The sequence below is a fragment of the Callithrix jacchus genome, chromosome 9 (genome assembly GCF_049354715.1).
Source record: "Callithrix jacchus isolate 240 chromosome 9, calJac240_pri, whole genome shotgun sequence".
NCBI classification, from domain to species: domain Eukaryota; kingdom Metazoa; phylum Chordata; class Mammalia; order Primates; family Cebidae; genus Callithrix; species Callithrix jacchus.
Genome location: NC_133510.1, coordinates 12,390,352 through 12,416,199, shown reverse-complemented (window position 1 = coordinate 12,416,199; position 25,848 = coordinate 12,390,352). Strand labels below are relative to the sequence as shown.

At 40.0% G+C, this 25,848-nt stretch overlaps 1 protein-coding gene across 8 annotated transcripts; it reads right to left on the bottom strand.

The window, feature by feature from the left end:
- Positions 1-1,691: 1,691 nt before the first annotated feature.
- On the bottom strand, positions 1,692-25,848 carry YBX3 (Y-box binding protein 3). 8 transcript variants are annotated; one of them, XM_035255306.3, is made up of 10 exons: positions 25,382-25,848; positions 21,658-21,721; positions 20,664-20,697; positions 18,138-18,227; positions 15,738-15,860; positions 12,610-12,816; positions 6,568-6,665; positions 4,599-4,773; positions 3,928-4,028; positions 1,692-2,245 (listed from the first exon to the last, which is right to left on the bottom strand). In XM_035255306.3, exons 1-9 carry the CDS (start codon positions 25,638-25,640, stop codon positions 3,963-3,965), a joined length of 1,116 nt encoding a protein of 371 aa, XP_035111197.3. In that variant the 5' UTR covers positions 25,641-25,848; the 3' UTR covers positions 1,692-2,245; positions 3,928-3,962. The 8 variants fall into 8 exon arrangements, with proteins under 8 accessions (XP_035111197.3, XP_035111198.3, XP_035111199.3 ...); XM_035255307.3 differs by having other exon boundaries at positions 4,599-4,770; XM_035255308.3 differs by having other exon boundaries at positions 6,577-6,665.

The window sequence follows — 25,848 nt, the reverse complement described above, 5'->3', positions numbered from 1 at the left end:
AAAATAACATACTATTGGCCCATCCTCACACCACATTCGATTTGCGTTATTTCTGTACCTACAACCACTGTGTTTTAGGATTTTACTGACACCCACTGCCAAGTATTTTTCCTCAACTCTGAATTCTTCATTTTTTTTTCCTCCAGACATAGAACTGCTATCATCCTGAAACAGATAGTATTTAGAAGGATATTGGGATTATATGAGGCAAAATGTTTGCAATGGCAGTTAAGAAACCCTCAATATCCAATCATAGAAGACTAGTACAATTACGGAGAGCTATGCAATGGAATGTTATATAGTCAGTACAAATGATGAGGACTCTACGTATGTTGATAATAGGAAAAATATTAGGTGGAAAAAAATCAGTGCCACAAAGTATATGGTGCGTCTTAAAAATATTTTAAAGAGTATGTTTGAAATATTCTGTATTAGAATAGCTTTAAAGTGAGCAGAACAGAGAAGGGGGAGTTTAAAAAGAGAACTTGTCTTGAATTATCCATAAAATTTTAAACATGGATATGTTGAATCTGTTTTTAGGTTGTTAACATAAGCACAATTTAAGCTCATTTCTACTTCTCAAATTTGCATTCGTTTGCCAATCACACATACACATATACACACACAGACTCACATACATTAAATATGTGACATGGATATATTTTTAGGATATGCTAACTGGTTGCCTGGTGGAAACTGGAACCAAGATGGGAGACTCTTTTAAAAGAATACTTTTTATGTAGTTGAATTTTTTTGCCTTGGCCTTTTACCAATTTTTACCAACCCTTTTAACCTGAGAGATAAACAGTTCATATTCACCTGATTGCCAGTTATTAGAAGGCCAAGAATGCTCCCTCTACCTGTAGGTTCTTCCCTGCAGTTACTCAAATGTTTAATGATCCCTCACCTTATGACTCCATTTAAATTAGGAGACCCTCCCCTCTGTTTAAAATCAACATATTCCCTACAATTATTCCAGTCCCTATCCTCCTACCATGTTTTATGTTTCTTAATAGCACTTATTGCCATCTGATATAACTCCACATCTGTTAATTTTCTGTATGTGCCTGCTCACTGAAACAAGGCTATTTTGTTGGTTTGTTCCCTCCTAGCCGCTAGAATAATATTGAGCACAAACCTATGCTCAATATGCAGTTAAGGACAAAATAATTTGGATGCAGCAGATCTGAAAAGTAACTGTATAGCATTGACAGATGCTATAGTGTTTCTCAACTTAGGAATACCATGGCTGGGATGGGGGAGAAATGTGTAGTTTTAAAGAGCTCCCATATCTCTTCTCTGAAAGACACACATATGTATACCTACAACACAGCAGTTAGTGTTAAAAACCTCAGGTTGGAAGCTTAAGGATATCAGAACTATTAACTCCTTCATTAACCTAAAGGTCATCAAGTCACCCTGCTGAATGAAGGTTACTCAAAAAAAGACAGTACCAAATGATTCGTGCCTACTGTTGAACTCAGACACGAACTTGTCAATTTCCAGCTGTATATTTCAACAGGAATCCAATTTTTTATGCCCTCAAGCTTATATGCCTAAATTTATGAAATAATACTAATATATCTTTACAGTTGGCTTTGAATTTACTATTAATCTTAAGTCAAGCAAGTGAAATGAAGGAGAAAGACAAACGCACGCTAAGGTCGGCAAAAACATACTCCCGTTAAACATTTTGTCCTTTGAAGGGTAAAAATTTTATTTTTGAGGAATTTCTTACTGCACATTTTCAAAGAGAGTCACATAAGAAAGCAAAAATATTATCCTTCCCTCATCCTAGAAATAAATAAGGAGGACATAAAATTTCTTTTTAAATCATGACACTTGGAGGTTTAGCACCAGCATCCAAAATGAACAAAACGAAAAAAAAGCATTTCCTATATATTTCTTTGGTTGGGGTTCTCCCCATGTGGGATTAATATTTCTTGTTTCAATTTATATTACCAAAACAGTAAAAACCAGGAAAAAAAATATAAAGCTAGTGGTTGCTGAAACGGGAGAGGTTGCTCTCTTGTCTTCTGTGCAGCAATTCCCAGGTTCTCAGCTTGCTGGAAAAATCTGCTGACATTTTCCTTTTGCAGTTGTTTCTTAAAGAATAACAGTAAACATTGCAATGTCCAAATCTTGGTTAGTCTTCCACTTTATTGCTTAGATGTTTCTTTGGTGTTGTAAGGTTGTGACCTGCTTTTTCCTTTATTTCTGAATCGTCATTAATTCTTTAGGTCACCTGGAGAAAATTAAAATCAAACTTAGAAAGAGTGACAAAGTAACCAAGAGTTAAACAATAAAAAGGCAAAAATTATCTGCTTTTCATATAATTAGAAAAAGAGTACATCAAATGCTCTAAATAATCACATCTAGTATAGATCTGTAAGCTATCTGTTATTTAAATGGACTCTTACTTTTTAATAAAGTATTTTTATAAACCAGAAAAGTCAGTACATAATAGAAAAAATTTATAAAAGTGTATAAAAGAAAATTACCATTACTAATGAGTAATACTCAAAATCATTTTAGTGGCTGATCCCTAGCTCCTAATATGAATATATCGCAGTTAGCCACTTCCCAAATGTCAGACTGTAAATTGTAGAAATATTTTTTCCCAATATTTAAACTATTTCCTTAGAAATAATACCTGGAAGTAACATTACTCCATAAAAGGTTACGGCCATTTTTATATGATTAATATGTTACTCTAAATCAGTTGATTCCAAGTCTGAATAGGGAACTTATTTATGTGACAAACTGTCCATGCTACCCAAGATAAAACAGAATATTGCCCTCATAGCAAATATCTACCTAATAAAAGGCTGATTAAAATCCGAAATCGCTGGATATAAAAGCAGATGGCATTAAGACACAAGAACTTATAATAATCCCAAAACTTCATTTATGAAATTTTAACAATTTTTGAAAAATAGCATTGATACTGAGTTTATAAGCTCTCTCTTAACTAAAAGCTCATAGAAAGAGCAAAAGCAAGAAGTATCAAAAGAATTAACTTCTCAGTTTAAAAGGTTATACATTAAAAAAAAAACCCAGAATTTATAGTTGAGTTGATTTTTCTAGCTATATTTCTACTGTATATAAATGTATCTTTAAAAGACAGAAAAAAGTAGAAAATGACAAAATAACAAGCTATCCTTTTTCAAGAGGTTATTCTTTACCCTACCCTAGTGTAAACATCTCCTAACCATTATTTCACTTAATAATCTTTGCAACAACCCTAGTAAGTATAATTATTATCCTCATTTTTACCACTGGGCGTGGTGGCCCACACCTGTAACCCCAGGACTTTGGGAGGCCAAGGCAAGCAGTGATCAAAACATCTGCTAGTGACCAAATCACTTTTTCCACAGGACAGAAGTTCGAGATCAGTAGGATAAAACAGGATAAACTACTCTGGATCAACAAGCAAATGAGGGGTGCAGCAGGGCCTGTACTGGATAGAAAAACCTTGGCTCTTACACATTATGCTGCACTGCTTCCAAATAAAGTGGATCATCAAAGAAAAAGGAAAAGGAAAACCCCTTTAGTTTACTCTACTCTTTCTGATTACTAAAGATTCTGAACTGGTTTCTGATTACTAAAACCAGGCCTTTGTTAGGGACTTTTTGCATCTGTTTTCCTAAGTGGCACTAGAAGTTACAAACTGCCTGTGTAGAAAAGGAAGCTGCGTTATCATCACCTCTGTCTGAATGTTTATACCCTCACCAAAGCTTATCAAAATGAGGTCAATCCCAGAAATATTTAACCACCAAATCACTTTTTCCACAGAATCCCAACAGAGACAAGGGGTTGCCACAGATGAACTGCAGAACTACTTTAGACTAATTTGTACTCTTGGTGAGAAGCCAGTGATATTGAAAAGAAAATACCAACTCAAGACTGGGCTGCCCCAGCTCTTACCCTGTGGATGGTGAAGGTGCCTGGGGAGCCTGGTGTTACTCAGCACCGCTCTGCTCGGTGGCTGGAGCAGGGTTCTCAGTTGGTGCCTCACCTGCCTTGGTCTAAAACGCAAAACAAAGCCATAAATCAGAAATAAGTCAGGTGACAGTGGGAAGTTCAAGACTCTTAAATTTTCCTGCCTGTGAAGAAAAATCACTATGCAATTTAACTACTCTTCTGTATGAGTCACAAATGAGTCCCACATTCAGTCCCTGGCATCTCTGCCAAAACAAAACGAAACCAAAACCCCACACAAAACAAAACAAATTGGTACCGTAGAAGAACAGCTTACAAACAGCAACTAAACACCACTGCTCTCCATCAAGTCTGTGTTAAGTGCTTTCAGCTCCCGCTTAGAGGCAGCTTCCTCTATAAATGCCTCTGTTATTTGAGGAGCCCTAATGCTCTAAATTCCCATCAGTATGGGTCATTCTTTCAAAAAATTTTAACTGGAATCAAATATTTGGTTTGTGTTATGTGCAAGGCATACCCTATATATAAGGATACTGAGCAAAATGTTTTCATATTTGTTAAGTGTCAGGTTATCACGTGATAAAGCCACTCTTAGAATGCTACAATTTGGCATGATTAAAAACGATCGGGCAACATCGGCCCTGACTGGCTGGATTTACCTCTTTGCCATCTTGTGAAGGAGCATTAGGAGGACGTGGGCGACGCCGGTAATTGTAGGGACGCCGGTATCCACGGCGAACAGACGGCTGGTTCGGACCACTGGAGGCTTGCTGATTCTCTTTATCTTCAGCCTCTCCAACTGCTGGGGCAGGTCGTGGGCGAGGAGGTCCCCTGCTGGAGAGAACACAGAACAAGTGCCAACAGGCCAGGGCTTCTCCAGAAAATAAGAGTTTATTTAATTTTAAAAATTAAAGAGTCAAGTGATCAGGACTGGGCATGGTGGCTCACACCTGCAATCCCAGGACTTTCAGAGGCCAAGGCAGTCAGATCACTTGAGGTCAGGAGTCTGAGACCAGCCTGGCCAACATAGCAGGCATGGTGGCACGTGCCTGTAATTCAGCTATGTGGGAGGCTGAGGCATGAGAATCGCTCAAATCCATAAGGCAGAGGCTTCAGCAAGCCAAGATTGCAGCACTGCACTCTAGCCCGGGCGACAGACTGAGACTCCATCCAAGTACTGATCAAGTGATCAGTACTTATTGCTAGATTATACACAGGCCAATGCAGCAAACGGAACAGAGGTTTAATGAAAAAAATCTTATTTTCCCATCATTTTCTCCTTTCATTTGAATACATATTTGGAGGGAACACATATATATCCAACACATACTCCATTCCTATCAGGCCCTTTGATAAGCACTAATAGGAAAATTAAAAACGAGAAGAAAAGTGATCCGGTATCTGCCTTCCTTGAACAAAATTTAGTAGAGACTAAGGGAATTAAACATGAGAAGAAACATTATTATGTGCCAGAGCTTGTGCTCGTTGGTTTTCAAATTAAATATTTAATTTCAATGGCAATTCTGTGGAAGAGATTTATAATGAGAAAACCAAGACGTTTAGATAATGAAGTATATGGTTGAGCTATATAAAAGTGCTGCTTTTATAGGTCAAAAAAGGTCACATATGACTTTTCAAGATCACTTAGCCAGGGACCAACAAAGCTGAGCTTCACGCATGCTGCTGCATCCTTTCTGTTCCTGTAAGACATTTCTATGCAGTCTCTTTTGTTTTGAAAGGCCTTAGTACTTAGCCATTAGTGATTATGCCTAAAACTGGAGGGAACCTTGTGAGAAAAAGGATACAGACTTGGTAGAATCCTTTCCCAATATAATATACTTTTTCTCCCTTCAATAAACCCCTATTGACAAATTTCAAGGTAGCATAAACACCATTCAGGAAGGAAGTTGTAGTATTTCCATTTACCACAAAGAATAAGACAAAAGAATGGACAGGCTTATAGTATAAAAAGCTTCAGAAGGATCTTAGGGAGGGAGTCGAGGCTAAAGCACAAATACAATAACCTAGCACTCACTAATATTAACCTCAATGGTGGTATAATATCTCATGCACATTGAGGCCTTACTTTATCAAGCACCACACTAATTATCTTAGCTGTATTAGTACCCTTAATCCTCAACTACAGAGTATCTCTCTTATTTTTGAGACAGGGCCTCACTGTACTACACAGGCTGAAAGCAGTCCAAGAACATACATCTAATGAACTGTAGAGTAGGAAATTAAATTCAGGCAATGTGATCATACCCTGGACTCTACTGGACTGCCTCAGTGACTAAAATATTTAGTATCCCAAATCCCTGCTGACACTCAATTCTTCCTCTGCAGCATTACCACAGAATTGCCCCCCGATAATTTATCTGATTTATTTTCATAAAAATTAACTATTAATTTACATCGTATTATAGTTCCAGAATACAAAATGATGCTTTTGTATTTTTGATAACTAAAAATTACAGTATTAAGTAGGGGGGAAATGTCACACCACCACTTGTAAACTCTGGCATGTAGTCAAAGCAGCCACATCTTCAAATCCACAAAACACCATCCTCCTCCTACCACTGCGCACACAAGTTCTTGAACCGGCCATTAGTAGAAAATGCAACATACCTACGGTACCTTGGGCGGTAAGTTGGATTTCGATGAACGGGTCCCTGAAGTTGTGCTCCCTCTGGGATGCCATCCTTCATCTCTCCAATCTCACCAGCCTGGAGAGGCAATGAAGAGCCGACAGTGAGTGTCACGGCACAGGGGATAAGATACAGAGCATACAGCCTGTGTTCAGATCTTTTTTTAGAAGTTAAAAAATAGGAACACAAACTATTTATGAGTAAATCGTTGTGAATGACGGAAAAGGAAGACACAGCTAGTCTGACTAGAATAGTCATTTGCCTAGTCCTAGAGCACCTAACTTTGTTTTAGCCTATCAATTTAAGGTTTTGACATCGGATATGTTTCATTCAACTCTTTAAATAAAATGCACTTTTATTTTTCTTTACAACAAACTTACTTTAAGCTAGTGGAATAAAATTAACTTATTGTACAACTTCTGGGGAAAGAAAGAACTAAAAACAACAACCAAGAAAACTCACCAACAATGTCTGCAATTCTTTACCACACAGCCAGAGCTCAATGTTCTGGTCTTTCCTCAGGACACCCCTTCCTCCTCCTACGAGCCAAATACCACCCTTCATATTTCATTAAGAAAAGAGAAACAATGGAAAGACAATTTCCACATTCTCACTAGCAAGTCTATCAACCTTCCTGTATTTACATTAGAACTTTCTTCTTTCCCATTACCCTGGATAAGTGGTCCAGCTGATATCTGAAACTAACAGCCTCTTTATTCTCATCAACTAGATACAGCATGTTAACGCTATCCCTTCACTACGTATTTTTACCTTTCCTATCATTTCCACCCAAGCATATATAGCCAGTGAAATAGCAGCCATCCTTTTCAATTTTTAAAAAATTTGAAATAAGCAGAAACTTACAGAAAAGTTACATGTAATTCTCAGATCCCATTCAAGCTTCACCATTTGTCCCAATCATGCCCGTCATAGCAAAACATCATTCAGAATTAGGCACTGAAGTCATATTTTTTGTTTGAAACAATTATTTAATTAAATTTAATTTGGAACAGAGTCTTGCTCTGTCACCAGGCTGGAGTGCCGTGGGAGTGCTCTTGGCTCACTGCAACCTCCGCCTCCCCGGTTCAAGCAAGTCTCTTGCCACCATGCCTGGCTAACTTTTTGTATTTTTAGTAGAGACAGGGGTTTCACCATGATGGTTTGGCCATGATGGTCTTGATCTCTTGACCTCGTGATCTGCCCGCCTCGGCCTCCCAAAGTGCCAGGATTACAGGCGTGAGCCACTGTGTTTGTTTTCATGACCTTAATACTTTTTTAAAGATTACAAACCAGTTACCAGTTATTTTGTAAAATATCCCTCAACTTGGGTTATCTGGCGTTCACAAATGATTAGATTTTGTTTTTGTATCCCTGAACTAAGTCACAAAAGTGACACTACCTTCTCCTCACTTATCCTGTCAGGTGGCATATAGTCTCAATTTGTGCCATTACTGACAATGTTCACTCTGATAAGTGGGTAAGGCGGTATTTGTCACCAGGGTCCTCCACTGTAAGTTCACTCTTTCCTTCTTCGTAATTAATGAGTACTTTGTGAGAAAGTACTTACGAAGTGTGTAAATATACCATTCCTTATCAAACTTTTCAACATAGGTTTATTTATATTTGTATGCACTCATGGTTTTCCATTTTATTCAATGGGTTATAATCTGTTACTATCATTACTGGCCCGTGGGAAACCCTTCAAGCTGGCTCATATCCTTTGGACATGTTTCCAACATTCTTTGAGTACTTCTTCACTTTCTGGCACAACAAGCTGTTCCAGGTTCATATTGTACTTTCTCTGTCTCAGCTCTGAAATCAGCCATTTTTCCAAAGGGAATTCTTTTTGTTGGAGAATGTTATTTAAAAACAAAAAACTGGCGACAGGTATGCTCACTGCTGTTATTAAGGTATCACTGATTTCAGGACCTTTCAGTAGACAGAACTATGGAACACACAAACACACAATATGTTACATATATATGTGTGGCTATGGATGTGTATATATGTATGTCTGTGTAGGGCAAACACACAAGCCTACCTTGATCTGCCCCATCAAATGGCTTTAGAAGTTGTTGCTGAAATAAGGGGTAAGGGAGAGACTGGGGGAACTCAACATTGTAAAAAGAAAATCAAATCAAGCAAAAATCTTGCTCTGATCCCGTATCTTCTTCTATTTTTTTTTTTTTTTTTTTTTTTTGAGACGGAGTATCACTCTTGTTACCCAGACTGGAGTGCAATGGCATGATCTCGGCTCACCGCAACCTCCACCTCCTGGGTTCAGGCAATTCTCCTGCCTCAGCCTCCTGAGTAGCTGGGATTACAGGCACGTGCCACCGTGCCCAGCTAATTTTTTGTATTTTTAGTAGAGACGGGGTTTCACCTCGTTGACCAGGATGGTCTCGATCTCTAGACCTCATGATCCACCCACCTCGGCCTCCCGAAGTGCTGGAATTACAGGCGTGAGCCACCGCGCCCGGCCCCCGTATCTTGTTTTAGCTACTACTACCCCATTTCTTTACAGACATACATTCTAAAGAAAAACAAACACCATGACCACCACTACAGAAACCTCAGTGAGGATATGTCTCCTCTTCCCACCCTTTGCTGTTTCTTAAGTCCATTCTAATTAAACTTTTGTCTTCACCAAACCACTGATCTCCAAGTTACCAAATCTAATAATCAGCTCTCAGCTTAATCTCTTCTATTTATTAGCAAGCATTTAACATGTTTCCCTCTTGAAATACATTCTCCTTGGCTGCTCCTTCTCATTGTCCCCTGCTAGACAATCTCATGTTCCTAAGCTTTAATTGTTGGTGTGTCCCAGAACGTGATCCTAGGATCCTATTTCCACCTACACTCACTTTATAGTTAATCTCATCCTGCCCCTATGGCTTCAAATACCCGGTTGTAGAACCCCAAATCATTATTTACAGTCCCATTTCTCCCCTTCAGATTCCCCCTCATGCCTTTACTGGGGCCTAAAGGATAATCCCTTGCTTCATTTATGTCTCTTCTCAAATATAACTTAACAACCCCCCCAAAAAGTGGTCAATCATTGTATCTAAGACTATACCTTCCATCCTCCAGCCACTTTCTACCTCTTCACTCTGCTTTATTTTTTTCTACCTGCTTAACACCTTCACTTGTAGGTGCATTTAATATGAGAAAAAGACCTCCAAAGAATTTTCACCTTTCCCTCCAAACCCAGTCTTTCTTCAGTATTCCCATATTTGTTTAAATCAAAACCACAGTTATTATTTACTCCTCAGTATATTGCCATACCTCTTACTCCTCATTCAACCCACCATGAAATGCCAACAACTCTATATGCTTAAAAAGTTTTCCAACTCTAACCATTTAATCAGATCTTCCACTGCCAGCTTCTAATACAACCCACGTTCATCTCTCTATTGAGATTATAGCAGCTGTTCTTCCTACTTTTACTCTTGCCCGCTGTGGTCTAGTCCCAATAAAACAGTCCAGTAATCTCTTAAATGTGTCTTTTCTGTTGAGATCCCTTTACCGGCTTCTCATCACATTTACAGTAGGTCAAGTCTTTACAGTGGTCTACCCGCACGCCTGATCTCCCCTGAGATCTCACCTTAATCTTACCTCATACCCTCCCCACCTTCAATCGTATCATCCCCAACACATGAGCCTCTCTTTAGTTTCCTATATAAGCTCGCCACTTTTTCCTCAGAAACTGTTTGTGACAGAAACAGCAATTAACATGTATAAAGAATGAGAGTCTCCCAGAATGACAAATGACATGAACAAGATGAATTAAAATTAAGCTCTACCACTTATTGCCCATGCAAAATAAAAGGTGCTGATTTCTCACGCCTGTAATCCCAGCACTTTGGGAGGCCGAGGCGGGTGGATCACAAGGTCAAGAGATCAAGGCCATCCTGGTCAACATGGTGAAACCCCATCTCTACTAAAAATACAAAAAATTAGCTGGGCATGGTGGCGCATGCCTATAATCCCAGCTACTCAGGAGGCTGAGGCAGGAGAATTGCCTGAACCCAGGAGGCGGAGGTTGCGGTGAGCCGAGATCGCGCCATTGCACTCCAGCCTGGGTAACAAGAGCGAAACTCTATCTCAAAAAAAAAAAAAAAAAGTTGCTGATTTCTAAAAATACTAAAATCCCCTCATTTGTGACAACAACAAAAAATATGGAAACCACTGCTCCCCTCAGGCTATAAGAGAGAACTAAGTAAGAACGGATTCTAAACATCTGTCACTTGGTAGATACCACAATGTTGCTCCTTTCCCTCCATCATATAATTATTTTCTCAAAGACAACAAGTACATAGTAGTTCAGTGAATGATTCTACTTAAGTTTTAAATCTATAGAACTATTTTCTTTAAAAATGGACGTCATTCAGTCACTAATAAATCATGCTGTATTATGTCCTTAGTGCATAAGGCAAGTATCGCTGGCCTATATATTACTCTTTTTTTTTCTATTATGCCCAATAAATTTCAGTGTTGTAACAGTAGAAAATGTTGGCAAAGACTTTTCTATTTGATCTCAATAATTTTTACCATCCTAGAGATCCATCTATATATTTTTAAGGCATCACACTGACAACTTTGAAGCAGCTCAGTTATATGGATGAGAACCTTAGGAATTTTCTTTTGATGCTCTTGACTGCCTTAATCCAACTAGTCAGGGAACACCCTAACATAGTATATATTAGAAAGATTATTTTTTAAAATGCTGCTCAAAGGATCAAGACAACTTTTACTTTTGACATGGACTAGGCAGGAAAGTCAGCCATTCAGTCAGCAACTAAATGAAGTTCACTTATGGGAGGAAGCATACATGTTCTAAAGCGGCTTTCAACTAGCTTCTGCACAGGGCACTAAGGAATGACTTCACTGAAACTTCAATTCCTAAGGTGAAATACATTTTATTTCACAAGACATGGAAAAGAATCATCACGTTTTCAGCAAACGTGATATTTGTTGTAAAGGAGGAGCATTTCAGGATGGCACTACTAAGGCACTAAAAATAAGTGTGTATTACAATCTCACTGACTTTTCCTGTCCTTGTTTCCTAGAAGCCCAGAGTGCTGCCCTAAAGCGACCTACTATGTCTCATGTCCACAAACTCTCCATATATGTAAGTCTCCTTGTTATTTTTAGCACATTTGTCAGGGGCAGCTGTTGAAGAGTGGAAGGAAGAAAACAAGCAAGAACACAGTCATGCATGATGGGACAGGAGAAGGGTAGCAGAGAACAGACTGAACATAATGTCCAGTCAAAACATCTAGTTGGGGGGACAAAAAGGAACCCCAAGGACACTAAGGAGACAAAACGTGTGGCCAGTGATAACAAAATGATGACCTGTCCCTAGTTTCCCAAGTTCCCTAGGAACTGCAAAGTTGATGTAAGGTTTATTAATCACAAAACAAACTCACAACAGCTGTACTAATGTTCTGAAGTTAAAAAGGAGAATCAATAATCAACAACCTCCGTTCTGGCAGGCTACCTTTAAAAATCAGCCCTATCTCATTTAAATCCAATACTTTATAAATGTTATTATAAGCTGTAGGCATCTTTTGCTAAATCCTTCACATTTAATCATCACAACCCAATGGTGCGGGCATTTAGTGCCCACATTTAATGGATGAACTTAATCTGAAACTTGGTTTTCTCAAAACCTCACAAATAAGTAGCTGAAACAGGATTCAAATGTAGCCAGACTTCAAAGCTGAAGCTCTTACACAGGCTACCCGTTACCTTAATTTTTTTATTCTTCTGTCAATTACAAACTTTAGCCACCAGGGTTCCCTATTATAGGCATGGATCACATGGTTTTGCTTTTAGAAATGTTACCGGAATGGCTGCTTTGAAAAAGCAGACTGAAGGCCTTGCCTCAGCTTTTGTAGCATCAGGAAGCCATAAGCAAGGTTTCCGGCAGCTGGTGTTGGAGGAGGAGGAGGAGGAAGAGGAGGCAGAGAAGGATGGAAGGGTGAGGATTGCTGAAGAGAAGTCTCAGTTGCAATTTTACCTGTATTCTGTTGGGATGGGGTAAGACCCGTGAGCGACGGTCAAAGGTCTGTCCCACGTGGTAAGGCGGGAACCGCCGCTGCCGGTACTGAGGGCGATACTGGGGGCGGCGCAGCTGATTCCGGGCCCCCGAGAACTGCCTATCAGTGGCAGGGGGGTCAAATCCTTCACTGCCGCCGCTCCCTTCCTCCTCCTCCTCCCCAGCGTACTAGCGAAGCAAAGAAACAGAGATTCAGAAGAAGTTTTAGCAAGGAAAGAACCAAAGAACACCGTTTAGGATGCGTTATCACCAAAAGAAAATCTCCCCAAAGCAATAATCCCTTCCATTATACAGACAAAATGCATTTAACCCAGATTATCAGGTGATTGCCTGGGATAAAGTACATTAAGATTAGAGCAGATCTATGCAGATAAAATACCAAGAAGCAGAAAAGCAAGAGCAATCAACCTACAATCAATTTAATAGTAATCTAGTTAGAACTAGTTTCAGCTAACCAACCACCCGAAGAGTATCTGCAAGGTTTATAATGTTTAACTCCATGAAATGCATGTCTCCCAACATTTACCATTCACTGAGGCAATGTCAGGGAAAAGCCAAAAAAGAATACATTTTATGATGTTACCAACATATTTGACCTCAGTGATATACTTCCTACAATAGTCGGTAAAGTGTGGATGGGATCTCTGAAAACTTCCAGGGGGGTTCGGCGAGGTCAAACTACTGCCAATATATTACAAAGATGCTATTTGCCTTTCCCAGGGATTCTCTCAGAGGTATATGGTGGGGTCTCCCAAAGGCTACAATGACATGTGGTCTCTCAGCAGACTGAATGCAGAAACAGATGTGAGAATCCAGCTATCGTCTATTAAACCATGTATCAGAGATCTGCAAAAGTAGACGGCAATGCCACGCTTTTTAAGTTTATTTTACTTTCTAATATTAATATAAGCACACATTAACAAAAACTCTAGGATTCTCAATAACATGTAAGCATATAAACAGATCCCAAAACCAAAAAGTTTGAGAACCACTGACCTATGGCATGACTCCCTTTGCATGCTTGGAAGTAAAGCTTTAATTGTACTCTGATGGTAATAAGCCCTAATACTGGAGGTTTCTAAATATAGACCTTATTAATAAAGGAAATTATTGATTCATTTTCTATTTTTCCTGTATTTAAATTACATCATATACTACTTAAAGGGGATATGCAAATGTCTTCAATGGAAAGTAACTAGTTTTTAAAAATGAATAAATAAAAAAGGCAAAATAATGACCCATTACTTTTTTTTACGGGAGTCTATTTAAACTTTGGACCCTTTCAGAACAAGCCCGCATATGCAACCCAACTCCCCCTCCAAAAAAGCCTCAACTAGTCTTAACTTTAAAAAAAAAGTCAAGCCATTCTACTCCTCATAAAACCTCTATCCTAGATGGGATTCACAATGATGTAAACACTTATTTGCACAGAAAAGGCTTACCAAAATATTAAGTGTGAGACAACATAAACTGTTTCTCTTTTTTAAGCTTATCTTCCTCTTTTGAATTTTACACAGTCAAATCTTTAAGAGTTTTGCAAAGCATAATAATGGCACCAGCCTGCTGAACATACTCTTTGGTGAGATACTTGAACAAGTTGTTGGGACTTAGTTATCACAACAAAAAAGCTTCATTTATGCATACTTAAGAGTTTTAACAACTTTGTTTCTAAATATCTTTTATATGCATGACTTTAGAATTTTCAGTTTTTGGAGGGGATAAGTCTTAAAGAAAAATTTTTGACTAAATGTTTTCCTACCTCTTTTACTTTTGAATTAAACTCGGAGTCAAAATCACAGAGCTCTGTGGCTCTGACGAACTTGAAAGAGAACATGATGTAGGAAATGCTACAGCAGCTCATTCCTAGCTACCCCCTCATAGCTTATTAAAAGTCAAATAAGATAAGCAAAAACAAGGAAACAAGAAAAGTCCTAAGGAACCTGACAGAATTAATGTGGGCAGTGTGTGAGAAGATGGCAGAATAAAGAGGAAAAGCATTTAGGTAAACAGAAAGCTATATATAAATCTATCAACATAAAGGTAAGTCATTCTCAATCTGCAGATATTTAATTCTGATGAGTTTTTCTTTGGATGAGATAGGTAGTCACAACCCTGTGCTGACAAGCATTGCATTTAGAGTTTCCTTTAATGTACCAATCCCTGGTTCTAATTCTAGAAATACCAAGAACTGATTCAAATCTAGTTAAGTTCTTCATGACCACAAATATACTGGGTCCATTTTGGGTGCCTTGAAAATACTCCTATAAACTGAGCCTCCCAAGAAAGCTCTAGTCAGATTTGCTTACAAACTCTTCCCCCTGCATTGAGACCAACCTGAAGAACTAAAAATCCATAGCATCACCTATTGCTTCTTTACTTTGAAATAGCGGGAAAATGCAATGCTAAATAAACAGCTTCTTACACAAGGCAAATTAGTTAGTAGTTCTGTGGCCAGCACTTAATATTACTGCCTATTCACAAGTTGCTTCTCATTCTTTCACCAAGCAAATGCTGATTTTCTAGCGGTCAACTGTGTCAGCACCAAGGAATGAACAAGGTTAAGTCAGTTATGGAAATCGCATTCCCCTTTGCCAGTAAAATGTCATCTGGCTAGGTTCTGGCTAGAAAAAAGCACCAAATGCAGAGAAACCTTGCTAAAACCTCAGCACTGTCTCCCTTAAGTCTTCTTGTTACAAGACAATTAAATGTCTATTACTTATAGCCAAATATATCCTAACTACTACAATTTTTGAATGGCAAGTTTCTAAGGAGACCAGTAGCTATGGATAAAATCTGAGCACTAAAATTCCCCCTTAATAGTACCGTGTATACTGCTCCAGTGATGGGTGCACCAAAATTTCAGAAATCACCACTAAAGAACTTACTCGTTTAACTAATCACCACCGGTTTCCCAAATAACTATGGAATAAAAAATTTAAAAAATAAGAGAAATTTCCTCTAAAGAAAAAACAAAAATCATTTAAATCATGTCTCCAGGAGAAGACAAGGCATTTATCTGCTCCAAGTACATATCCTTAATTCCTGGCATGAAGAATTTCTCAATCACTGACAAGTAACAGACAACGTACATTCCGCGGAGGGCCACGGCGCCTTCCATAGTAGCCACGTCTGTAACGGCGCCGATCAGCAGCATAACGACTCCCTTCCACGGGAACTCCATCCGGGCCAGTCACATTGGCTGCTTCTGCACCCTGAGAAGACAATAAAAAGATGGCCTTAAAACTAAAAAGAACATAAACTTACTCAAAAACTAGCCTTGGACAGCCAGTGTATAAGACTGGCAGAACATACTAAGAATTCCCACTGTGATCTTAAAAACAGATTTGGTTTTCAGCGAAGTGAGCAAGGCATTTCACATCTTGATTTAAACATGCATGGCTTGTTTGCTCACACAACTTGAGCTCTGCTTTCTTGTCTAGTCATGCCAGTCTCAAAAGCAACATGTAACCTCTTTAAAGAACATAAACTAGCAAATATACAACTGTCAAAGGACAGGTAATGCTAGACCAGGAAGAATATTCCTCAGTAGGAAAGAACTGAGATACTGTTATTTTCCCAGAATGTGTGAAACCTATGTTACTACTCTAGGAGGTACCAAGAGGAGAATCCCTATTCATGGGCTCACATGGTTCTCTGTCCAGCACAAAGGTACTGAGTGAAACTTCTCCCATTTCGGCAGCAACGAGAAGAAAGGGTCTTTTCTTTAGACTTTCCTATTATCCTTGAAACAGATTTGGAATTCTTACTCTCACATGGACACATGGATAAAATAATGTTTCAGAAATGTAAAAAAAATTTAGACAAAGATTTCACAGCATGTATTTCACACCCTACATCCCATTTGTAAAACCTTGAGTTCTGAAAACATACAGAAGAAAAATCAACCCAAAACAAATTTTAAACAATTGGATGGGATATCAAAGATCATCATAGACTGGCATGTGCCGGTGAGTGATTTGAAGATCTCGGAGAATTACAAGATACCGTGAGGATCACACTAGTAAAGATAATCACTTAAATTTCTGTATCAAACGAAATAAAGTGTTTTTCTTTTAAAACAGAACGGTTGAGAGCCACAGTGAACTGTGGAATGGTATGTGTATGTGGGAAGAGCACATACAGGGAGTTAACCAGTCATTCATTCAGTTAGTTTATAAGTGAGCTGCCATGGTAGGTGTGTGCCATACGTAGTTTAAGCGTGTTTTTAATCTTAGTCAATATTGTTTTACTAATATCTATAACAGGCTATTGACTAAACACAAAACATAAGGGACATCACTAACATGGAATATATAACAATACTAAAAACTTCTGTAGTCTTCAGGATAATCCCTCAACTTCTTGGAGTCAATTCACCTGAACAAAGCTGTTTTATGGTCTATCTTCAGCTTCCCCAAATCCAAGCCATTCAGAAAATAAAATGAGTATATTCAATTTCAATCTCCTTTTATTGAGATTAACATATTCTTTACTATGTATTATTTGTATGCAGAAGTTCTTACAAGTCAGCCTGAAAACTTTACTTTGATAAATTAAAATCTTTTGCCCCAAAGCATTTTTTTCTTTTCTTTTTTTTTTTTGTTTTGAGACAGAATCTTGCTCTGTTGCTCAGGCTGGAGTGCAGTGTCTCGGCTCACTGCAAACTCTGCCTCTGAGGTTCAAGTGATTCTCCTGCCTTAGCCTCCTGAGTAGCCAGGATTACAAATGTGTGCAACCACACGCAGATATTTTTGTATTTTTAGTAGAGATGGGTTTCACCATGTTGGCAAAGCTGGTCTCAAACTCCTGACCTCAGGTGATCCTCCTGCCTTGGCCTCTCAAAGTGCTGGGATTACAAGGCATGAGCCACCATGCCTGGCCAAAAAGCAGTTTTAATATATTAATACATAAAATAGTTAAAGTTTAATCTACACTTCAAAACATATACATTTGGCACAAAAGTTATTTTTTAATTGAGAAATCAGCTTTTCTTTCCATAATCAGAGTTGATCATTCATTAAATAGGAAATTAAAGTATCTTTATTGCAGAATGTTTATAATGACAATGTCAAAAACGTTTCTGCTGGCCAGGCACGGTGGCTCATGTCTGTAATCCCAGTATTTTAGGAGGCCGAGGCGGGGGGATCACATAAGGTCAGGAGTTCAAGACCAGCTTGGACAAAATGATGAAACCCTGTCTCTGTTAAAAGCACAAAAATTAGCTGGGCGTGGTGGTGGGTGCGAGTAATCCCAGCTACTTGGGAGGCCAAGACAGAGGAATCGCTTGAACCTGGACGGCAGAAGCTGCAGTGAGCCAAGACTGCGCCAGTGCACTCCAGCCTGTGCAACAGAGGGAGGCTCTGTCTCAAAAAAAAAAAAAAAAAAATTCCAAAGTCATGTCAATTCGTAAGGGCTGAGAGACAATTCAACTTACTGTGCAATAAAACTATGTGCCAGCACTTTGATACCCAACCACAATTTCTTCTCACCTTCTCTCCTTCAACCACATCAAACTCTACAGTTTCTCCATCTCCTACACTGCGCAGATATTTCCTTGGGTTATTCTTCTTGATGGCAGTCTGTCAAGAGAACAGAAAACTTTATTCGAACTGTATTTCAGTATTGACGATAGATCTCACTGCTTTCAAGTACACTAAAGTGAATTTGAAGAAACTGTTGACCAACTATTATTTTTCCATCATTCTCTCACTAATCTGGATCTCTAAAAAACAAAAGCAAAACCACTATAAAACTATATTCCACATTCTTTCTTGATTTGTGCTGTTCATCTTGATGGTGGATTAGAACATGTTTTTTCTATAATTGCAGTGTGTGCAGTGACTACACGGTACTGGTACAGCCTGATCACCTGATCATATCAGATGTATTAGTTACCTCAAACCATTAAGTTTCTGAGATTCTCTGAATCTCAGAAGATGAAGCTGTAGCTCCATCAGCAAGGGCAAAAAATGCTTGTGTGTGATCTTACATATACACACAAACACCTGTTTTAGGTATGGAGTTTCCTGTAGACAGCAGAAACTACTAACTTCAGTAGGGATTTTTAAAATGCAAGCTAGGGTTGAGGGGGAAAGGAGGCAGAACAAAAAAATTTAAAATGCAAAGGGGATAAATATTTCTGACAGAGTAAACAAAATCACCTCAAAAATCAGAACATGTTAGTAATTATCTGGCTTTCGCCCCTCCCCTCCCATTTTGTGGGTGAGTTAACAAAAGACTAACAGTTAAAGTGATTTATTTCAAGTCACAAACCTAACATCCCCAGGGATGATGGGAGGAGAGGAGAGGGAATTCATATCCCTGTACTCTACCTATATGATATTTATTCAACATTTCCCCGTCACACAATTCATATTTCAATGAATCCTATGTTCTCTGACAATACATTAAAAGGTTAGTTAAGATGCTATTCTTTATTAAACATCTACACCTAAATATCTGCTTATGAATAGGTGCTGCTCTCTCTTTTTCAATCAATGAAGACAGAGAATAATTCCTGCAACACATTTCCATTTCTTTGGCTGGTATCTCTAAACAGTTAAAAGGGGCTTGAGTTTCTATGGAACTAGGTCAACCTTATTTTATAAAGCGATTAAGTATGTGTAATCCAGCCCATCCCCTAACTCTGAGTAGGAGGGAAAAGAAATAGCCAATAGAGCAGAGACCTCACCCACAGAGGAAAAAAGGCAGTTCAGGACAGGATATACATGCACACAGCATGAACATTCAGCCATTCCAAAAACAGCCCCTCCCTGCCGGCTCGCTCCCTTTTTCCTGTTAAACTGGCAAGCCTCAACACATTGAAGTGACTCACCACACAACCTCACGGCGGCTGGAATCGGGTCAGATACTCACAGGCTAATAAGGCCAGCCACCAATACAGCAACTTCTGAGGACCTTTACCTAGCAGTCTTCAGAATTCTTAGCCCGAAAGGTCTATAAACCTCAAACCTCCAAGTATTCTAAACAACACTGTTATGACCCTGAAAGTCACTGTATCTGAGCAAAATAAATCTACTCAAATCGTCTAGGTACAACTGAGATATATCCAGTCCAGTAGAAATATAAACAATAGAAACCACAACTAGAGAGCCTCTTCTTAGATGCCACCATCTCAACTCCCACCCCGATACACACACAAACCTAAACAGAAGAAAACAAAAACATAGAAAACCAGATGCATTCTGGATTTCTGCACTGCAAGTGAATGGGCAGGCATTAGTACCTGCTGCTCTGTCTTCCGTATTGTTATACTCTAAGAACACACACTGCAGACAATTCACTGAAAACTAAATAAACAAAAAGAACACTAAGGTTAGCATTCTGTCTCTTAACCTGTTTTATAAAGGAAGCCTAGGACATATTACTAACAGAATAAATAACATCCTAGGCTAATAAAGCAAAGACTGAGGTACCTGCAGCAGAGAAGCTCCGTATCTTACCCACTTCCTCTAATTCCTGCAAATCTAAGGGAATGTGCACCTTCTGACCTGGTTATGTCCTAACATGCCTCATTTAACAAGAGTGAGGGCTCCTGTGGGAACTGGAAGTTTTCTCATCTTACTGTCTGCTTCTCTGTGCTATTTTCTTTAACTGAGAGCTGCTCTGACAGAGGAGGTTTCACCAGTAACTACCTAGGCAGAAGCCAGAGGGCTCCAGGCAAACACTAAGGAGGAATCACATCGGAACAGGGCGCTAAATGGAAACAGACTTTTCTTGGGCTAACGACTCAAAGGCTTTAAAATTTAGAACGTGGTCTAACCAAATATTACTTTATACAACTGCAAAAATAAAACTATTTGAGAACAGTTAACATGATGGGGCAGAAGAACTTATTTGCCAATCTTAAAATGTCAAACTCTGCTCTTGTTGCAAAATAAATCACAAAAAGAGTTTAGACTAAAATAATAATCCATAGGACTTACTGAGAAAGGATGACAGAAAATTACACACCCACCTCACACAGCGAATGTAATATTTTTGATCCCTCTTACCTGATGTACAAATACATCTTCTTTGGTGTCATTTCTGTGGAAAGACAAAAAGCTTACAATTAAAGGTAGTAGGTATGGGGAAAAACTTCAAAGAACTTATGTGTTATGAATTTAAATCCCAAGTCCTCAAAACACAACATACATTTTCCCTTATTTTCTACACTCAGTTTGGACACCTAAAATCAATCCTTGTGAAATATTTCTAACTCCACAAGCTATCTATCTTCCTCCTCCACATTGCCACAGTACTTAGATCCAAGCTCAGAGACTCAACATACAGAAACATCCCCTTCCTCTGTCTCTTTCTGAATCACGTGGTGTGTAATCAGAGCCCTAGATTTTCCTCCCAGCAAAAGCAAAGCAAGCAGTTAAAAGGACAGGGCACAGCTGTGAACTAGGCTCTCCTTACACTGAAACTTAAAACAGTCCCCCCACCCCTTCCCCACCAAAGGGGACAAGAAATTGCAGGAATTTTTTTAAGACAGGGTGTGAAAGCAAAGAAAATGCTGATATCATGTAAAAACCTCGTAATACTCTCAACAGCTTGTAGTTATGTTCTCAATCCTGTATGGTTAAAAGTTACTACAGTTTACAGTTTCTACATAGGACTGGACCAGAACTGGGTTAAACATCCAGCTCAACCACTCACTAGTTGAGTGACCTTAGGAAAGCTGCTTAACCAGTGTAAGATTCCATTTCTCCATCTGTGAAATTATGGATATGGTCTCATTTATCCTAAGGCCCCTCCCATTTCTGATTTTATCTCCTCCTCCTTTTCTTCTTCAACGACTAGATTTTATGAAATAAGTTATTTGTGAGTGTCCTGGAAATGTATTTTAATTAATATTTAACAACCAGTAGCTTAGAAATGAGAATACCTAAAGTGCTTAGCTACCCAAAAAGTTTATATAGGCCATTAATGAAGTATTTTATAACTGCTGGTGCCACAATGTAAGTATAAATTTAAAACATGCAGATACACGCACACACATACCGATTTATAAATCCATATCCATTTCTGACGTTGAACCATTTGACAGTGCCAAGGACTTTGGTGGCTAAAATAGGATTAAGCAGATAAATTAGTATCTGACCTACAAAGAGGTAAAGCTCATATCACTAAGATCTTGATAACATTATACAAAGCCTAAACATACCTAAAGAAACCATTAAAAGCTTAATTCCAAAATATATTAGAAAAAGAAAGTGGAGAAAGCCAAGACCTCATAAGGAAATACTTTTCCGAAGACAAAACCTTTGTTCCTTATTCAACTATTCAGGAAAGTCGTAAGATAAGAAGTGGTTCTAAGTCTATACAAATCTATAATCATTAAAATTGAGAAACACTGCAGAAAAAAATGTTCAAGATGAATGTTCCAAGTTTTAACCTAGACGCATTTTATAAGTTCAAAAGAAGGGTCACAATAAAAGAGTACAGACAGGTGGAAGACCTTAACACATCACTTTCATACTTGGAAATATTAGGCAAACTTTAAGGAGATGATGGCGCCTTGTTAATAGGCAATCTACAAAGACATAAACAACTTGTCCAGTTGCCCAATGGGAGCCCATCAGAGGAGGCAAGAATAATAAGAGAACTGTGGCTGTCTCAATCCAGTTCTGTACTTACCACTGAGACATGATGTTAACAGGTCTTTTCAAACCACACGATGAATTTGGGCTTCTTTGTTTATCTTGCTCTCTATAGTTGTGCGAATAGAACTTAAGCATTTTCCATAAAATCCCCCTCTTTACCCGTGATCACTGTCTCTACCTCATGAACAGGACCACTTCTCTACAATGCCAGATGTCAGCAGAACGAAGAGAAGGAATCTAAACAAAAGAAAACCTCACGTACCTTGTATTTTGTATGTTTATATTCATCTCAACTATTTTAAATATTATCTTTGGAATCCATTGAGAATGAAAACTTCAGTACTTCTAGGAAATGCCCCTGTCTAAATTCAGGAAAGGCAAAAAGCAATTATCAAGACTCAATGAAATGGGAAACCTGACAATAGATTACCTTTAAAAAAAAGAAAAAAGACTCAGTAGAGAATGAAATTAACATTAATTCCTGCTGTCTCTCCATAAAATGCAAAGTTTGTTATTTCCAAGGATAAACAATAAGATTTCACTTGTAAATTCAAAACTAAAATAGTAATTAGGACTTGCTCTGTTGTAGGGAGGGTTAGTTCTGAATTTTGCCAGACTGGGGAAATATTTTAGCTGTCTCTGTGGGGGGAAAGAAAAAAAAATCATGTCTTTATGTCTCCAAAGCTATGCAGCCTACACTGACTAGGCATTCTCCAGCTTTAATTCCAAAGATCCCTCATCTCTCCAAAGGAGAGATCAAACCCAAGCAATCTTTAGTTTCGGGCCATTCTAAGTTTCAGGCCATTCTAATTGGAGCAGCAAGGCAAAGGAGGAAAAAACAGTTGATGTTTTAGCAGAAGAGGCCCGTTTTTGATACATTATATGCATTTAAGTCAGGCATTATTCCAAATAATATGCTTTTTGTGCCTCTTTTCATTTGCCCAAAAAATTAACTACTTGGGAAAATAGAAAGACTGCCACTGTTTTTAATGTCTAACATTGCTGAAGGAATAATCTTGATTTAAAAGGCAATACTAATAATAACGGAAAAAGATGATACGGGTCTAACCTCAATCCAGGCTGAAGGTTATTTTTACTCTTCAATGTAGTTTTAAAAAATTTCATAATTCCACAAATACTTCCAAGGACTTCATACTATCAAATTCATTCCCACTTCTTGCTTTAAACCACAAACCCACTTCACATACAGTAAAGGGAAGGGTGGGGACAGAGTGACATCATAGATTTCCATATTTATTAGAAGGAAAATTTTCTTTCACTCATGAAAACTATTTTTCCTGGCCTATGTGCCTATAAAGTTAAGTTAAGGCCTATCTGAAAATACTAGAACATATTCATTTTAGTCAGCACTGTGCCTGGCACATTCTAGGCATCCATGTGTTTGCTTGGCCAAGGAAAAGAAGGTGACATTAGACACAGACAACGTGTTTAGGTGTCATGTAGAAAGGGCTGTCCTTCATTTGTAAAGAGATCGCAGTTAAGAGTGGAAAGATAAGTCATCAGACTCATCACCAGGGACCTGCAGAGGCAGTTGGTTAAGGAAATTAACCTTAATTTTTCTGTTTCCTTCATCTTCGAAGATAATATCTGCTTTCCCCAACTCAGAAACAGGATTAAGTAAAAAACCGCAAAAGCTCCTTTATACAAAAATAAGGCATCATTAAGAATGTTATCTTAACATTGCTTTGGAGAACACAAAGTTGTCTCTTTCAGACATCTGGCAGAAAGTGTTCCAAGAAATATGTGCTAGAAACAACTTCACAACATACTACAGACGAGATTTAAGCAACTTTTAGCCCAGCAAAACAAGGTCTCTTTTGTTTCTTAACCTACACTGGTTACAATTAGTATGTTGTTTGGCAGGAACTTAGCAAAAGCCCTGGAAAAAGAAAAATAGTTCTCTCGAGTTGGGGAATATTGAAAGGTGTTACACTTTTCTCACACTGTTCCCTCAACTTTCTTCCCAAAGGGGAAGTACGGCTCAAAGAGATCAGACAAACATGCCCCACCCCAAATAGTGAAATGTCTCCGAAGCATCCTAGGCCATCTGTTAACGTTCCTGTTTAAAAGAGTGAAAGATGTGGGCACACACCCTTTAGGGAGCTCATTCACCACCCACCTGCTTTGCAAGCCTGTTTAAGAACTCACACAGGGCGTTACTTAAGAGAACCCTTAAGTTATGTGACTAAACCAACCACCACCATAGAAACCCTTTGCAGCCACTGCCCCCCAAATCTGAACATTTCATCTTCCTGTTTCCCTTCCCTAGGTTACAAGTGCCAAGGTAACAATGTTTAGAACTAACGTCATACCCCCACTTCCGACGAAGTTTTTCAGCTGCTACACCACGTGCGTTCCCACAGACCGGGAAGAGGGAATCATGTAGCCATTGGTGGACACTGAATGGCTGTTTGCAGCACTGGGCACAGAGAGGGGGAGGAGGACGTGGGATTAAGACCCATGTTTCCCGGAGACGATTGCAACACCTCTTTGCTCGCTCGTGGCCCACAAGGAGCATGGCGTCTTTCCCCAGCCCATGTGGGAAGGGCGTCAGAGACAGACACCTGACCCTTCCTGGCAAGAAGCCTTTCCATCTTTCCCGCTCCGTCTCCTTCTAGCGCCTTCTTCTTCCCCAACGGAAGTGCTCGCCTTTCCCAGATCCCAAGCGAGGACACCAAAGTGCCAGGCCCACGTGTCGGTCCCTCCCCTATATCCACATCCACATCTATCCCGACCCAAGGTCCCCTCTCCCAGACCGCCTCTCCCTTCCTCTCCAAACGCAGGCATTTTCCACCACAGGAATCCGCGACAGGGCCCATCTGGGTGACAGAAGTTAAGACCCAAACTTTCTGGCCCAGGACCAGAAGGGAGGCGCACAGGGCGGCGGGGAGCGCAGGGCGCTACGCGCTCACCTGGGAGCGCCGGCAAGGGAGGCGGCCAGCGGCGGCCGGCGCTGGGGACCCGGAGACCCCAGGGGACCCCGTGCAGTCCGCTCTCCCGCCCGGGTGAGAGATGCAGCACTAGCTGCCCACACGTGCTCCGCGGCCGGCTGGGCCCGCCCGGCTACCGCGGCGGCCCCTGCCCTCCCCGGCCTGACTCACCGAGAACTTTTTTCTCCGCGTCTTCGCTGCCGGCGGCGGTGGCTAAAGAGGCGGCGGCCGCGGTGCCCGTGGCTACAGGGGTCGCGTCCCCACCGGGGTTTCCTGCGACTAGGGCGGCTGGCGCCGTAGCCGCGGCCTGGGGCGCACCGCTGCCCGCTGGGCTCTTGGGCGCAGGGTCCTGGGGAGCCGCGGCGGCCGCCTCCGCCGGAGCCTGCGGGAGGGTGGTGGTGGTGGTGGTGGCCTCGCCCGCCTCGCTCATGCCTTCTCCTCTGCTCTCCTCCGGCGCCTCGGTGGCTGTTGGTCGGCGGTTAGCGCGGCTGGTGGTCGCGGCAGCCGGGGCTCGCTCTCAGGGAGGCCGGGGCGGATCTCGCGGCGCAGGCGGCGGCGGCCGAGGTGGGGTCTCGCGGCGGAGGCGGCTCGAGCTTCGGGTTGCACGCTCGCTCTTGGGCTCCTCGCTCGATCTTACT